The sequence below is a fragment of the Leptonychotes weddellii genome, chromosome 10 (genome assembly GCF_054177405.1).
Source record: "Leptonychotes weddellii isolate Sample4059 chromosome 10, ASM5417740v2, whole genome shotgun sequence".
Taxonomy (NCBI): domain Eukaryota; kingdom Metazoa; phylum Chordata; class Mammalia; order Carnivora; family Phocidae; genus Leptonychotes; species Leptonychotes weddellii.
The window spans coordinates 63,978,442-63,995,822 of record NC_138378.1 but is presented as its reverse complement, the minus strand read 5'-3'; the positions used below and the strand labels follow the sequence as shown (position 1 = coordinate 63,995,822).

At 38.4% G+C, this 17,381-nt stretch overlaps 1 protein-coding gene across 1 annotated transcript in view; it reads right to left on the bottom strand.

The window, feature by feature from the left end:
- The window catches only part of CFAP36 (cilia and flagella associated protein 36), a 29,352-nt gene extending 23,004 nt beyond the window's left edge, over positions 1–6,348 (bottom strand). The window contains exons 1-3 of the mRNA XM_081833563.1: positions 5,986–6,348; positions 3,156–3,220; positions 2,295–2,396 (exon numbers count right to left, since the gene is read on the bottom strand). Of these exons, the coding sequence (XP_081689689.1) occupies positions 2,295–2,396; positions 3,156–3,220; positions 5,986–6,100 (282 nt within the window). The 5' untranslated portion in view covers positions 6,101–6,348. The remainder of the gene's footprint in view (positions 1–2,294; positions 2,397–3,155; positions 3,221–5,985) is intronic.
- Between the last annotated feature and the right edge of the window lie 11,033 nt (positions 6,349–17,381).

Genomic DNA, 17,381 nt, shown 5'->3' with positions numbered 1-17,381 from the left:
CAATGAATCATGGAACACTACATCAAAAACTAATGATGTGGGGCGCCTGGGTGGCTCAGTCGTTAAGCGTCTGCCTTCGGCTCAGGTCATGATCCCAGGGTCCTGGCTTCGAGCCCCGCATCGGGCTCCCTGCTCCGCGGGAAGCCTGCTTCTCCCTCTCCTATTCCCCCTGCTTGTATTCCCTCTCTCGCTGTGTCTCTTTCTGTCAAATAAATAAATAAAATCTTTAAAAAAAAAACTAATGATGTAATGTATGGTGATTAACATAACATAATAAAAAAAAAGGATGTTCTATCTCTAGAATTAGGGATGATCGCTAAATAAGAAAATCTTGTACAACAGAGAACTATAGCAGGAAGCACTGGATTAAACAGTAGTCAAAGCACCCTCTTCTAGGCCATGGTAAGAAGATAATTTAAGTTAACATTTATTAAGAACTACCTACTAGTAACTAGGTTCTCATCTATGTGCTAGACACTGGGAATGCAAAGATACTAAAAACATTTCAAAGGATTTATAATCTAGTAAGGTTAACAGACTTGTAAGAAACTAGAATTTGGGGCAGAGTACAAAAAAATATAAAAATGTCCAGTGAGGGGGCGCCTGGGTGATTCAGATGGTTAAGCATCTGCCTTCGGCTCAGGTCATGATCCCAGGGTCCTGGGATTCAGCCCTGCATCAGGCTCCTGGCTCAGTGGGGAGCCTGCTTCTCCCTCTCCCCCTGCTCATGCTCTCTCTCTCTCTCTCTCTGTATCTCTGTGACTCAAATGAATAAATAAAATCTTAAAAATAAAAATGTCCAGTGAGGTAGAATGAGTGCTAGTCTACCCTAGCATACCAGAGACCAGGAAAGCTGTCACAGGAAGTAACATTTTAGCAAGGCCCTCATGATAAGAGGGATCTATCTGGTAAGGAAAAGATACTGGGGTGGGGAGGTAAGGGCCAAACATTCCAGGGTTAGGGAATAGCATGAGCAAAGCCAGACGCATGGATGCTTCCAAGAACAAGTGGCCTGGAATGACAATAGTACATAATGTATCAAGAAATTACAGCAGGAGGAGATTGAAAATATAATTTAGGGTCACATCACAGACAATCCTCACTATCATTTGGCTAAGGAATTACAGTTTATTTAGTAGAAAATGGAAAGCTAAAGCAACTTGAGAAGAAGGCTATTTAGGTAGTAGTAACATATCCCTACCCTGAACTTCTGAGCAAGGGCTTGCAGTTGGAGTGCCTGAGCTGGTATCCTGCACTACTACTTAATGAGCAGAGGACTTTGCACTAGTCATTTAATATATCTGTGCATTGGGTTTTTCATTTCTAAGTGGAAATAAAATAGTGCCAAATTCCTATGGGGCAGCAGGAAGATTAAATGAGATAATACATGTCAAGTGCCTAAAACAGCAGCTAACATGAGCCCTCAGTAAATATTAGTTATAAATACACATAATATCTAATTCAAACCAGCACTGCAGAACTAATGTGACAATAAAGTAGTTCCAGGGACACCTGGGTGGCTCAGTTAAGTGTCAGACTCTTGGTTTCGGCTCAGGTCCTGATCTCAGGGTTGTGAGACGGAGCCCCGTGTCTGGCTCCCTGCTCAGCACGGAGTCTGCTTGGGATTCTCTCTCCTCCTCCCTCTGCCCCCTGCATTCTCTCTCTCTCTCTCTCTCAAAATAAATAAATAAATAGATCTTTAAAAAAATTGTAAAAATTAAAAAAATAAAAATAGTTCCAAGAGAAGGAAGCCTCAGGAACTATGTACTATAGAACGGCTAAGATTAAAAAAGGGGCAACTGAAAAACCGTCAGAGATCTATATAAATAAAACAGTAGTATATAAATAAAACAATAGAACAGTTTATATAAATAAAAACTGTGATGCATTATAGTTCTGCATTCAGAAAGTTCCTTTTTAATTGCATTAGTTCATTAATGCCTCAAATTACCATTTATTTGCGGGGGGTAAAGGGCAGAGGGAGCAGGAAAGAGAATCCCAAGCGGGCTCCAGGCCCAACAGGGAGCCCCACACAGGGCTTGATCCCATGACTCAGATCATGACCATAGCTGAAATCAAAAGTGGAACGCTTAACCAACTGACCCACCCGGGTGCCCCACAAATTATCATTTCTTGAGGTAATTATAGAAAAGAACCCACATGTGATGAATTAGCTTTTCACTCATACAATGTCTAAAATAGTATACTTTGACAATCAAATATAGCAAATTTAAGTGAAACCCTGGGCATTTTTATGAAAACTATATGATAGCAGAATGATAGAAAAGCAGAACCTGTGATGTACGGGTCTTTGCAAGAGGAGAAGTGCATGCTTCTTGAAATTGATCTTCATTAATTCCAATTTCTTTGAGGTAACTTTCCAGCAGCTTTTCAACCTAAGAACAGAAAGTATAACTTTTATAATTTACAGAGAAAAATTCCAAATGACAATTTTCATGTTAAGTGTTGAGTTTAGAAAAGGATAATCAAATGTTTGCTTGCAATTATTAATCTATATAAATTATATTATATGGCAATGACAATGTCTTTCACCAAAAAAACCCACAAACAACGAAAAGTTAAAATTTTTGCAGAGAATCAAATGAAATTTTATTTCCTCTCCCTGAAATAATTGAAGTCAGGGCTATGACAGTCAATGCAGTACAACTCTTCTATTACTCAGGCATTTTTAAAAATCACAAGACAACCATGGCAAATTAATAATTAACACTTCTCTAGATGCATCAACAGGAGATTAAAAATAAAATTTAAAGATTAGTTGCAAGATCCCTTAAAACAGTTGTCCGAAATTCACTTCTTAGACTCTAGAGTGGAAGAGATAAGAAGTCAAAAGGATGAAACGCTCAGAGAAGCGTTAGGGCCTGATGGAACTGGTAGTACTATTAGGGTAGACTGGATTTTTTTTATTCTTTTTTCTTTTTTTAAGGAGGCTCTACTCCCAATATGGAGCTTGAACTCACAACCCCAAGATTAAGAGTCACATGTTCTACAGCAGAGCCAGCCAGGTGTACCTAGAATGGATTTTTTTAATTAAAGAATTTTAAAATGGAAAAAGTCCATGTTTTTAATTTAGAAAAGCTAAAATTAATATTATTTTAATTACCTTTAAAAATCAGTGGAAATAAAATACTCACTAGTTCTTTGTATTCCTGATGAATCTCTGTATAGGTCAATTTGCTTTCTTCTTCATCATCAAAAACTAAATTTAAAAGAAAAATATTATTATATAGTGTACAAAAACGAATCCTTTCATTAATGCAAATATAAAAGTGCACGCCTTACATCTTACAATAGAATTCTTGTTCTTATAACCTAGCTCTTCAGCTTTGAATTCTTGAATTAAAAAAAAAACTATGTGTATATATATATGATATATACATATATTTGTAATAATATATGTTATTTGTATAACATATAACGGTGTTTTTTCCTACTTAAGATCTATTTCATATGTAAGACAAACACTAATTTGCTACTTTCAATAATAAAAGGCAACAATTTCTTTATAAACTTTTAATGGAATATTATTAATAGTTTTTAAACATTAATTCCTTTTACAACAGGCTCCAGATTATGTTATCATATTCAAAATTTGCTGATGCAAATTTTACTGAGAGTGACTAGGCCATTTTTGCTCCATATAAGTCAGTAATGAAATTAAAATAAATAAAACCAAAACAAATGTTTACTCAATGATCATATGTGTGAAACAATGTGGATTAGAAAGATATATATTCCATCAAGAAGCTACAATCTAATTAGGGAAACACGCCAAATTCATGAATTGTTACCAATAAACTTTTTTAAATTCCCCCTAAATGATCTAAAATGCAAAACTAACTTCTTTAACTTTCTATTTAAAGCTCTTCAATGACTGTTCTTTGCTTAAATAATAAATGCAAAATCCTTAGAAGGCCAGACAAAACCTCCAAGTCTCATCTCCTTTCACTCCAAAACCCAAACTTTGCACTCTTAACATACACCACTACTTGGAATGCCATCAAACATAACATGTGCAGTGCTTCAAACTCCTGTACATTTGCTCAAGTGTTCCTAGAATTTTTTGCCTTTACCTAATCCTCTTCCCCCAACTATTCTTCAAGACATCGCAAATGGCACATTCTCCAAGACCTGCCACCCACTCCCAACTCCTGGGCTGGTTAGATCCCTTCCTTTGAACTCTTACAATAGTGCCACATGCCTTCCTTTATTATAACACCTGACATTTTAGATTTAAATTCCATTTACCTGCCTGTCTTCCCCCACTAAATCATAAACTTCTCAACCACAAGGATTTTGTTTCATTCATCTCTCTATCCCCAGCTTCTGGCCCATAGACACTCAATAAGTGTTTATTGAAATAAATGCTGATATCACAGGTTGTACAAAACTCATCTTTAAAGAATAGCACACTGACAACCTAAAGTTACTCAAGTGTTAACATTTATTTCAAGTGACACTAGGATGTTACTTCCACTTCTACTGGCATCTGCTCTATATAACACTGGGCATACACACAATATAGCAGCAACTTAATTAACTGTTTCCAGTTAATTCTAAAACCAAATTACTACATTACATATGTATAAGGCTTCCCTGTACAATTACACAATCAGATGTATTACTACTGAGATGCAACCGCTTTTGACATTTGGGGATAAAAAGAGCAATGCTTTAACTTTTTTTCATTTTAGCATTTAGTCTCGGAGGCGTAAATAGAATCAAAAAGTGACATAATTCTTTTTTTCTCCCAAAGGAGGTCAGAATTCCACATGCTTCATCTGTCTCAGAATTTTAAATTTTTAAAAAGATCATAAATAAAAATTATTTTGAACTTTAGAAATTATGCATAAAAACAATACTCTCTAAACAATTAAATACTCTCTGAATTTTGATTACAGCATAATTTTGATTATGGTAATGAAAAGATTCAACGGTCAAACTAAAGTTTATCTTTACCAGATTCATGGACTCTTAGGGTTGAAAGGACTTTTCAAAGGTCATCCAGGATAACTCACCATTTAATGGTTGAATTCCCCTCTATAACATCTCCATTAAGTTGCTGTCAAATCCATTTAAACACAGCTACCGTCTGGGGAACTCATTACCTTTTCAGGTAGGCTAACTTAACTGGGATCCATTCCCCTATGGAGCACTTCCTTCATAGAAATTTGTCTGTGGCTTGTACCCACTGACCCTTACAAAACAAGTCTAAAGCCTCCAACATAAGGCAGACGTTCAAATGATTAATGGATATTACTGCCCTGCAAGTCCTGCCTGCTAAACAACCATGATATCAGTTGGGCATTCATTCATATGACATGGTTTCTAGCTCCTTTTCCGTACATGGACTCCAGTTTGTCTCCGAGAACCGAATGCAGAACTCTAAGCGTGAATGATCACGGCCTGGGGGTCCTTTGCCCTCACAGGGAATATTATGCCACCTTTATACACCTCACTTGTTAGAAGATACCCCCCATTTTTGGTATATCCGAGAGTCCGAGTGCTCAGGAAAGGCAAACAGGCCACTGGGTCGCCAGCTCTGGGCCTGGTGGAGCAACAGTATGCCCTCCCTTTGCGGTTAACTGTTTAGATCAGAAGGAACACAGGCGAACTGACCTCTCTCCTCCCCAGTCCCTGGGGAAATTGTTGAAGCCCGCCCAAACAGTGCACCTGCCCAAGGAAGAAACGTGCAGGGTAAGGTGAGAGACCCAACATAGGATTGAAGTCTAATGATTTTCGGATGTGTGCTTGGGCCCAGGAAAAGGGGAGTCCCCGTCTTCAGTTCCGTGAAGGAAGACGGCTGGCGCAGTGACAGCAATACCTCCTACAAACCAGCTCTGAACCTGGCCGACAGGAGTAAAGACCTGAGAGATGAGAGATGGTTCGTGGTGACCACCTTCCTGCCGATCGCTGGTGAGAGAGAGGCGAGAAAGAATTGTCGGTTCGAGATCTGATTCTTACCTTCACATTTCTGCTCCACAAAGTCCAAGATGGGGATGGACCAGTCCGGGCCTCGCAGGAACCCAGCGATGCTCTCCACTACCCATTCCACCTCATCCTCTTCTTCCGCAGCCATCCCGCTCTGCGGGGCGCCGCGGAACCGTAGGCCAGACCCCCGGAGCCTGCGTAAGGCTCTTGGGCCGCAGGGAGCCGAGACAGAATGGGAGAAGAAAGAGTGGTCCCCGCAGTCCCCCTGCTACCTGGACGAAACCTACAAACCAGTTAACGTAAAACGGTCGCTATGGCAACACGCGCAGCCGCCCCTCACAGCCTTCCGGAAGTGAAGCCTGCTTCCCTGGAGCCTGCGATCTCAGAGAGGGGCATTTGAAGAACGCTTCCGATTGGCTGGAGCAGGACAGTACCGCATCAAAAGATAGCCTTCCGCGCATTGGCCCGGAGTTGCTAGGGCTGGGAGCAAAAGTGTAGCCATTGGTTGGAGGTCCTAGCAGGATTCGACGTTCCCTCTTCGGAGAAGTGCGTAGGAGCCAAGAAATGGCGCAGTGAGGTACACGCAGTGACGGGTCCTACCCCTGTAAGGTCTTCAGAGGCTTGGGTTCACCGTTGTATACCCTGCACCTCAGTACCAACCATTTTCAAACCCACTGGCCCAGAAACCTTAGTAATAAAAGGGTTGTTTGAAAATACAAAGCCGAGCAACGTAGCTCTGTAAGACTTGCTGTTCGGCTCTTTGTATCTCATAGCTCCAGGCGGGTCTTTAACCTTTCATGGGTAGATAGGAAAAACTAGAATTAGGAGATTTGCAAGGGCAAAATCGAACTTAATGTTTATTTAAATAAATATTTACACAACCAAATCTTATGTCAGACAACACCAACGCAAATTTTCAAATTAGGGTCCATTGGGAATGAGTTTTCAGAGGTCATTGCCAAGGTATTCGGTGTCCCCAAATCTCTTCAAGCAGCCTTATATATTGTTATATTAAGTTTTCAAGATCTAATTCTATCAATTCATGAATGAGACAGCATCCCATCTGGCAAGTAGAGGAGAGCTCCAAAGGGCTACAGGAAAGGAAAGGTTTTTAAAGGCTTTTTAAAGGTTTTAAAGGTGTGGAAAAAAGGACATTGTTAGCAAAGAATCCATTGTTTGAGGCAAGGTCACCCTCCTGAGGGGGACAGAAAGGGTGTATCAGTAAATTTCCTAATGCTGACCGAGAAATTCCCATGTTGACTGGTTAGAGGTTACATTTCTAGGCTGAAATGACAGGTTAGGTTTTTTTAATTCTTGGTTAACTGGTTCTGGGCCTTAACCTAAGTGACGCCATTTTGGGCCTGTGGTTTTCTTTTTAACAATATATTTATATAAATGAGATCATATTATATGTACAGCCACAGAACTTTTTTCACTGTGAGGTCACTTTTCATGTGAAGATATAGAACGCCTTTTTTTGCAGCTGCATAGTATTCTATAAAATATCATTTAGTCTATTTTTACTTTTACTTCCACAATGTCTTAGTGGATGCAGAAATATCATTACTGTGCAGTCTTTTTTCTTTTTCTCCCTTCCTGATGTGGGTGTACTCTACCATTTTTTCCTTACAAAGTGCTGAAATTAACATCTTTGTGTCACTAAGAGCTATGATTTTATGGACTATTCTAGGGGGTAGATTGCAGCAGAATTGCTAAATGAAAGTATAGATGTCTTGATTTATTTGACTAATCTTCAACTGCTAGATTAAATGACTTCAATTTTTTTTTTTTTAAAGATTTTATTTATTTATTTGAGAGAGAGAGAATGAGAGACAGAGAGCATGAGAGGGAGGAGGGTCAGAGGGAGAAGCAGACTCCCTGCCAAGCAGGGAGCCCGATGCGGGACTCGATCCCGGGACTCCGGGATCATGACCTGAGCCGAAGGCAGTCGCTTAACCAACTGAGCCACCCAGGCGCCCAAATTACTTCAATTTTTAAAACTCAGTTCTGCAATGAACAATTCTTCACATATATTTTTGAACCCGTTTCATTATTTCCTTTGAATAAATTCCCAAATGGAAAATTACTGAACTTATTTTTAAAATCTTTTTTGAAAAATGTCTTTGCCAATCTACTAGGTTAAAAATAAAACATAGTTTTAGTTTGCATTTTTAAATTTGAAATTGAGCACTATTTGACATGGATTAGCCTTTGCGTTTGTTCTTGGGTTCTTTCCATATCCTTTGACCATTTTTTATTGGGATGTTCTTTTTTATTATTGATGTATAAGAGCTTTTCATACATTATTATAAGAATTTTAACCCTTTGACACATGTTGCAGTGACATGCTTGTCATTATCTTTTAATTTAGTTCGTTGTGCTATATGGAAGTTTTGCATTTTCCATGTAGACTTTAAATGGGAGATTATAAGTTAATTATTTTCCTTAGTGGATAGCTATGCTTCAAACACCACTTGCTGGAAATGGGTATGATAAAGTGTTGTGGTTTTTGAATTACTGAGTAGAGGTAATAGGAAAGAAGGATATCATCATTCTTAGGCTAACCTATTGTGACACCAGAGATGGACTTCTGTAGTTTCTTATTCTGTTTTTCTGTTTCCTAAACCAGCTTAAAATAGAAATCCCACTTTTGTTCTGCCAGTTTCCTCTTTTCATAAAGAAGTTGCTTGTATGGTTTCTAATGAGCCTAGAAGCCACAGAATGCTATTCAACTGCACTTGGCATTACTTGGCATCAGAGTCTTCATCTTCAGTCTCTCCCAAGTGCTTTCCCATTTCACTAGAAGCAGACAATAACTGGGATGCATAAGCTCTCCTTTTGTTTATTTTCTCAGCATTATTCCTGAATGTGGGCAGTGTGGATTTCCTCAGGCCTTGAATTTTTCTCATTTATTTCAAAACATCTAATTATTTCAATTTTCACCTCAAAACGTTAGGTTTTTCTTTTTATTCACTACTTGGGATCTTAGAACCAGTATGCTCATACAGTTTTAACAAAATATATTCAACATGTTCATCATGATATAACACAAACTCAACAGAACAGTGCACGTACTCAGGACAACACATGTGGGTGTGCTGGGGTAGAAGTAAGAAGACAATGTGAATGTGTGTCATGCATTTTACCATAGGTCACTTTGTTCAGTCAGGTAGTGTTTTTCCCGTTTCACAGTAATACAAAGCCTATTCATCTCTTGAAAAATCATGACTTCTTATTTTGGCGGTTTTATTACTTTTTACCTACTACATATAAACAGATTTTCATACTGAAGGTATGTGTTGTAACAAAAGAGACCAAAATAGATAACACATACACACTGCTTCTTTCCATCCTCGGTATGGGAACTGAGCCTCTGCCTTACAAAAGGGTTATAAAGTTCAATCTTCCTCTTTTTAAGATTTATTTACTTATGAGAGAGTGCACACAAGCAAGGAGAGGGGCAGAGGGAGAGGGAGAAAGAGAATCTCAAGCTGACTCTGTGCTGAGAGTAGAGCCCGACATGGGGCTCGATCCCACGATACCAAGATCATGACCTGAGCTGAAACTGAGAGTCAGACACTCAACTGACTGAGCCACCCAGGCGTCCCTATAATGTCCAGTCTTAACAAGATGACTGCATTCCTCCAGGTTTTTACATTTGTGTAGTGCTTTATAGTTTACAAAGACTCAGTGCAACCTTGAAAGCTAAATAAAGATGGTATTAAGATTTTCCCCATCTTATAGGACTGCTAGGTTGCTGCAACAAAGTACCACAGACTAGGTAGCTTAAATGACATAATTTTATTTTCTCACAGTTCTGGAGACTAGAAGTCTGAAATCAAGGTGTCAGCAGGGTTGGTTTCTTCTAAGGCCTCTTTCCTTGACTCCTAGATGCTGCCTTCTCATTATGTCCACATGGTCTCCCTTCTTTGCCCATCTATATCTAAATTTCCTCTTCTTATAAGGACATCAGTTGAAGGGCAGTCAGAATATGATATCCCGAAATATGCCACTTTCAGAATATTGATTATTTTGAGCTGAAATGAAGGCAACTGAGAACTCGCTGCTCTCTCACCATCTGCATAAAAGCAGGGCATAAATTTCCCATGAGAAGAGACTTTCCCTGGGAGAGTACCGGGAAGAGGAGAGGTGAGGAGAGCACTCATCACTGCAGACAAGGAGTCAATGATGAGATGAGTTTGCATAAACAGACTTTACTAAAATAACCCTTACCTTACATTAAAAGATCTTTGTCCCCCACACATATTTCCTATTCACTTTTGCACATTAATGCACTCAAGCAGCCCAAATCCGCTTTCCTTCGTCTAGTCACTTCTCCACAATTTATCACCTTTTGTTAGCAAGGTACATGAGTGGAGCGCCTGGGTGGCTTAGTCGTTAAGCGTCTGCCTTCAGCTCAGGTCATGATCCCAGGGTCCTGGGATCGAGCCCCACATCGGGCTCCCTGCTCCGCGGGCAGCCTGCTTCTCCCTCTCCACTCCCCCTGCTTGTGTTCCCTCTCTCGCTGTGTCTCTCCCTGTCAAATAAATAAAATCTTAAAAAAAAAAAAAAAAAGGTACGTAAGCCCCCAAGTCTGTCTGCTCTTTGACTTTTTTCACTTCTTTTCTGTGAAGCCCCCATGCACATACAATTTTATTAATACTTAAAGTTAAGTATTTTTCTTATCCTGTTTGTCTCTCCTGTTATTTGTCAGTTTAATTCTCAGGCCCCAGCTACTAAACTTGAGCGGGCAGAGAAAGAGGTTTTTTCCTTCCCTCCATAGTCATACTGGATTAGGGCCCCCCCAACAATGGCCTCGTTTTAACTTAATTACCCCCATTTAAAGGCCCTGTCCCCAAAATACAGTCAAATTCTTACATAGGAGGTTAAGACTTCAACATGTGAATTTGGGGAGAACACAATTCAACCCACAACAGATGGGAAAACTGATACTTTTTGAGGTCAAGTTTCTTGCCCAGGGTCAGAGCGAAGTCAGGGCTTACACTTCCCTGTAGGTACCTTCCAACTTTCACTTTATAATATATCACAGAAAATTTTCCTTATTAATGAAAATATTTCTGCATGATTCTTTTTAATGTTATCTAGTGTCTTAGCTCAGACTGCTATGACAGAATACCAAAGACTAGGTGGCTTATAAACAACAGAAATTTATTTTTCACAGGTCCAGAGGCCAGGAAATCCAGCAGATTCAGTGTGTTTGGCAAGAGCACACTTCCTAGCATAGATAGCTGTCTTCTTGCTATGCCCTCACAGGTGTAAGGCCTAAGGGAGCTCGCTTGGGGTCCCTTTTATAAGACCACTAATCCCATTCATGAGGCTTTCACCCTCATGACCTAATCACCTACCAAAGGCCCACCTCCTAATACCATCACATTAGGGGTTAGGATTTCAACATACGAATTTTAGGGGTACACACACAATTCAGTCTATAGCACCTACTTTCCTATTGTGTAAACATAACACAGTTTAATCCAACAATCCCATATTGACCTAGGCTGTTTCTTGCACTATTTAAAAAATAATTCTATAGTGAGCATCCTTGTAACTAAGTCTTTGCATCTAATCTTTTTTTTTTTTTTTAAAGATTATTTATTTGACAGAGAGAGAGAGAACACAAGTAGGCAGAGCGGCAGGCAGAGGGAGAGGGAGAAGCAGGCTCTCCGCTGAGCAAGGAGCCCGACATGGTACTTGATCCCAGAACCTGGGGATCATGACCTGAGCCAAAGGCAGCCACTTAACTGACTGAGCCACCCAGGCGCCCCTGCACCTAATCTTCATCATTTTATGAAGATGAATTTCTACAAGTAGAATTGCTAAGTCACACAGTATTCAGTTTTCAAAGAAATTTGTACCTATGAAGGTTTTTTTTAAGAGAAAGTATTGTGCATTCTGCAATAATCATGGTTAAATGCTAAGTAATTCTTATCCTTTACATCCATGAGTCTACACATCCATACACATGCACAAATGTATTTCAGATACTTTGGAAATTGCTAATTTAATCAAAGTATGACCAGAAAAATGTGAATTCTGGAGGAAGCAGACTCTTTAATCTCACAAATGTATCTCCAACAATAACGCTTGGCGCTAAGAGACCCACAGTGAATATTTGATGAATATGTGAATGATGATCATAATATATAGTGCCTCATATTTGCCTAAAAATAATCCATCTCTTTTTTCTGACCCTAGAAGTGAGAGTAAAGGTACAATTACTGGCAGAGCAGGTGTTTTGTGGTTTTTTTTAATATTAATGAATCATGCTTGCCATTCTAGATCAGATGGCTTAAAGTTATTATTAGCAATAGGCTTAAAAAAATAAATAAAATTTAAAAATACCTATGCAATAGAAATGTCATCTTCCTATGTAATTTATAGAACATATAAAACATCACTAATGAACTATCTAATTGCTACTCCAAATGGTATGATTTCAGCTTTCAAGTTAAGAGAGGGGGAAAAAAGGTCACTGCTTTAATCCTATAAATTGCTTTTATCCTGACTATAGAAAGACTTTTTAGAAGTTCTAAATTATAGGTTTTTTGCAAATATCTTTTCTTGATTATTTGGTCTATGTAACAGCAAAGGGATAGAGGAGGTTTCCGTGGGTTAACAAATAATTACCCTCCATATCTTCAAATTCTCCAATGAATCCTTAGATTTTTATTGCATGTGCAGATGTGGCATCACAGAATTTTCATTCTCTTTTCGATGTCTTTTGTTTTCTATTCCTCATAATCTATAAAATATCCAGCAGCTTGATTTAAAATAGCAGCAAAGAAGGGTGGCTCAGTCAATTAAGCATCTCTTTTTTTTTTAGATTTTATTCATTTATTTGACAGAGAGAGATACAGCAAGAGAGGGAACAGAAGCAGGGGGAGTGGGAGAGGGAGAAGCAGGATTCCCGCCGAGCAGGGAGTCCCATGTGGGGCTCGATCCCCGGACTCTGGGAACATGACCTGAGCTGACGGCAGACGCTCAACGACCGAGCCACCCAGTCGCCCCTCAGCTCAGGTCTTGATCTCAGGTCATGAGTTCAAGCCCCGTGTTAGGCTGGGTATGGTGTCTACCTAAAAAAAAAATTTTTTTTTAATAAAATAACAGCAAAGAAATAACAAAAACACAATGACTTTTAAAATAATGGCTAAGTACATACATTTGGTATAAAATGGCATAGCTTAAAAACCTTTCTTTACTTATGGAGTGCATACTATGTGCCAACCACTGTGCTCAACACTCAGAATGAAGAGCCCTGGATCTGGTACATTCTAAATTCCAAGTGCATGACAGATGGCTTATTTTCATTTCATCTCTAAATGTTCAGGGTTTTTTTGTGGCCTTCTTTTTATTTCACCTCCCTTTCTTTATTCATTATGGGTTTTTTTTTTCACTGTTTTACTTGTATGTGTGTAAATAATTTTCCTATCTGTTTTCCCTTCTCTTTCCTTCTACCTTTTATTACCTACTAAGCTGACTTACATTTGTCTCCTTTGAGTTTACTCACCTATTTCTCTATTTGTTTTCTTCTAACCATTACTGACTTTGAGGAGGGTAACTAATTTATGGAACATGTTTATATGTGCCTTATATCTGGTTTTTGTTCTCTTTTTTTTTTATATATTTTATTTATTTATTTGACAGAGAGAGACACAGCAAGAGAGGGAACACAAGCAGTGGGAGTGGGAGAGGGAGAAGCAGGCCCCCTGCCGAGCAGGGAGCCCGATGCGGGGCTCGACCCCAGGACCCCGGGATCATGACCCGAGCCGAAGGCAGACGCTTAATGACTGAGCCACCCAGGCGCCCCTGGTTTTTGTTCTCTTAAAAGCAGCTGCAGCCTAGGTTAATGGCCTCTAAATTTTTTTGACCAGAGAGTCCATCAGTAAAAAATTTTTGAATACTCCACTTAATATGTAAATATATATTTACTAGTGATCTACATGTGTGTACATACACATATATGAATATACACAATTGTATAATAGACAATTTTAAAAACAAAACTTGAAAAAAAATTGCAATTAACAAAGGGTGAGACAAAAATATATAGGTTGAGGGGTGCCTGGGTGGCTCGGTCGTTAAACGTCTGCCTTCAGCTCAGGTCATGGTCCCAGGGTCCTGGGATTGAGCCCCACATCAGGCTCCCTGCTCGGCGGGAAGCCTGCTTCTCCCTTTCCCACTCCCCCTGCTTGTGTTCCCTCTCTCATTGTGTTTCTCTCTGTCAAATAAATAAAATCTTTAATATATATATATATATATATAGGTTGAAATTCTAATATTTTTTCCCCTGGGTGCCAGTGGATCATCTTGTGCACCCTGTAGAAGCCCCTAGTTTGCATTTGATAAACTTGATAGTTTGGTCTTCTCTCATTGTAAGGAAGCCACTGAGCATCCTGTTTGCTCTATTCCCTTTTAGAATATTCTGGGAGAAACGGTAAAGACAATTTTGAGAGTCATCTTAGGAGCCCAGCACATTAAGATCAAGACTCTCAAACAAAAATGGTAATAAACATCTCTTGCACATTCAGAATAGGTAGAACCATCCTATCTGGGAACCATGCTGATGTGGGAGTCAGTAGGGAATTAGCTTAATAATGGAACATTCTTAAAGATGGCTGGGAAATACTCTTTTATTTATTCATTTAAAAATTTTATCTTTATTGCTTTTTCTGTTGGAAAAGTAATAATATATGCATTGAAAAAAGCTCAAACATTATAGAACTTTATAATGAAGATTGTGGCCTCCAGATTTTTTAAATACACATGTTAACGTGTATTATTGTCTTCTTCAACCAAAATGAGACCATTCCCATTTATACAACATTTTTTACTTCATTTCCAAGGATACCTTTCAGTATTAATACAAAGAGATTGTTCTTTTACATGGATGTATAGTATTCCGTTATATAGGGATCTCTCTATATTTTGTTTATGCTCATGTCCAATATTTTGCTCTTATAAACAATGCTACAATAAATAATAAACATTAGTGTACCTGTATTTCTGCATTCTTGACTGAGCAGTTTCAGAAAAGAGAAGTGGAATTCCAGGTGTAAGGATATGAAATATTTGTGGAACATTAAAATTTTCCATCAATACTACCAAATTGCCCTGCAAAAGGCAATACCAACTAATACTCCTGCCAAAAGATTATGTGTTTATTTTTCCACACCTTTTCAGCACTAAAAACTATTAGTGTTTTGGTGATTTTTTTTAAATCTGAAAACTGAAAAATATTTACTTGGTTTTTTTAAATTTATTTATTTGAGAGAGAAAGAGAGAGAGAGCATAAGCATAGGGGATGGCAGAGGGAGAGGGAGAAGCAGGCTCCCTGCTGATCAGGAAGCCAAACGCGGGGCTCAATCCTAGGACCCCTATGATCATGACCTGAGCCCAAGGCAAATGTAAGTGAGCCACCCAGGTGCCTCATTTACTTGTTTTAATTTGCCTATGTTTTATTGTTAATGAGATTGTGGATTCTTTCATATGTTGACCAGCCATTTATATTTGTGAGAGCAATGATTCTTTGTTTTGTTTCTATTTTTAACCTTTTATTGTACAAATTTGCAAATATACACAAAAGAAGCACCATGCTTCAACAGTTATTAACATTTTTACTAAACTCAGACACCACGTCATTTCATATAGGAGTGCTTTCATGTAAGACTCGAAGATGTCGTTTAGTGCCCTTTGACCCAGGCCCTCACCTCTAATTCCTTGGCTAACCAGAAGTGTAAACTAAAGGAGTAAGTAGTGAGAGCCAACCCTAGGTGTCCTGCAGCAGTGAAAACCAAGTTACTGATGCGGGCCACCAGATGGCAGACTACGGGGAAAAAGAAAAAGGAGAGGACGAAATCTACACCTACCAAGACCCAGCTCCAGGATGACCCATAAGTCTTACAGAACTTGGTTTCCTATTAGTATGGGGGGGAGGGGCGTGCGGCAGGGAAGATTATTCAGAGGCATTGTTTTAAACCATAATAATGTACTTAATTATCTGATAGTAGTGTGGTTTATTATGTGATGTATTTTATTATCAGATAAAATATCTTTTATGTTTTTTTCCCCTATAAAGGTTATTATCATTCTTAAGGCCTCCAACAATAATGTCTTAATTGGAATTGCACCAAACCTATAATTAATTTGAAAAAAAAATCAAGATCTTTATATTTCTTTTTCTCATGAAAGAACATGATGCTTTCCCCACTTATTTAGATCTCCATTTGTATCCCTTAATAAGGATTGCAGTTTTCCCTATAAAGATCATGCATATCACTCATTAAGAATTTTACTTGAGGATGGGTTTATTTTCTGTATATTCTAACCGGGCTTTTATGATTTTACAGAAATATGTTGATGTTTGCAGATTAAAATTTTTTTATTAAAAATAGCTATGAGTTCTTTCTAGTTTTCTTGCTATGCAATTATGTAATCTGAAAAATATCATAAAATTCCTATATTTGCCTTTCCACTGTTTATTCTCTTATTTCTATTTCATGTGTCATTATATTGGCTAAAAATGACATAAAAATGTAAAAAAAATTAATAGTAATGATAAATAATATAGCTTTGATATGTATAATTGAGTTATTTGGAAAAGATACTCATGTTTATTTTAAATTTATATAATAGTATGTTTTTATTAAGAATATAAATGGGTATTGAATTTCATCCAGTGGCCTACTGAGAGGATCATATGCTTTTTCTTATTTAATCAATTTATGTGGTTATTTTATTAATGTTTCCTTATATTGCCAGTTTTTTGTGTCTAATATTCATAAGTAAGGGTTGTCTGTAAATTTTGGGGGGGTGTCATACCTTTATTGGATTATAGTGTTAGAGCTATATTTAGCTCATAAAAGAATTGGATAACATCCAATAATTTTCTGTGTTTTATGTTCCAGAATAAATATATGATGATTTTTATCTGTTTTATTATTATGTTCCAAAGGCTGAGAGACTATGGACTCCAAGAAACAAGCTGAGGGTTCTAGAGGGGAGGGGGCTGGGGGATGGGTCAGCCTGGTGATGGGTATTAAAGAGGGCACGTATTGAATGGAACACCTGGTGTTACATGCAAACAATGAATCATGGAACACTACATCAAAAACTAATGATGTAATGTATAGTGATTAACATAACATAATAAAATAAAATAAAATAAAATAAAAAAGAAATGCCTGTCAAACCCATTATAAAAGATTATCTGTCTCGGGCGCCTGGGTGGCTCAGTTGGTTAAGCGACTGCCTTCGGCTCAGGTCATGATCCCGGAGTCCTGGGATCGAGTCCCACATCGGGCTCCCGGCTCAGCGGGGAGCCTGCTTCTCCCTCTGACCCTATCCCCTCTCATGCTGTTTCTCTGTCTCTCTCTCTCTCTCTCTCAAATAAATAAATAAAATCTTTAAAAAAA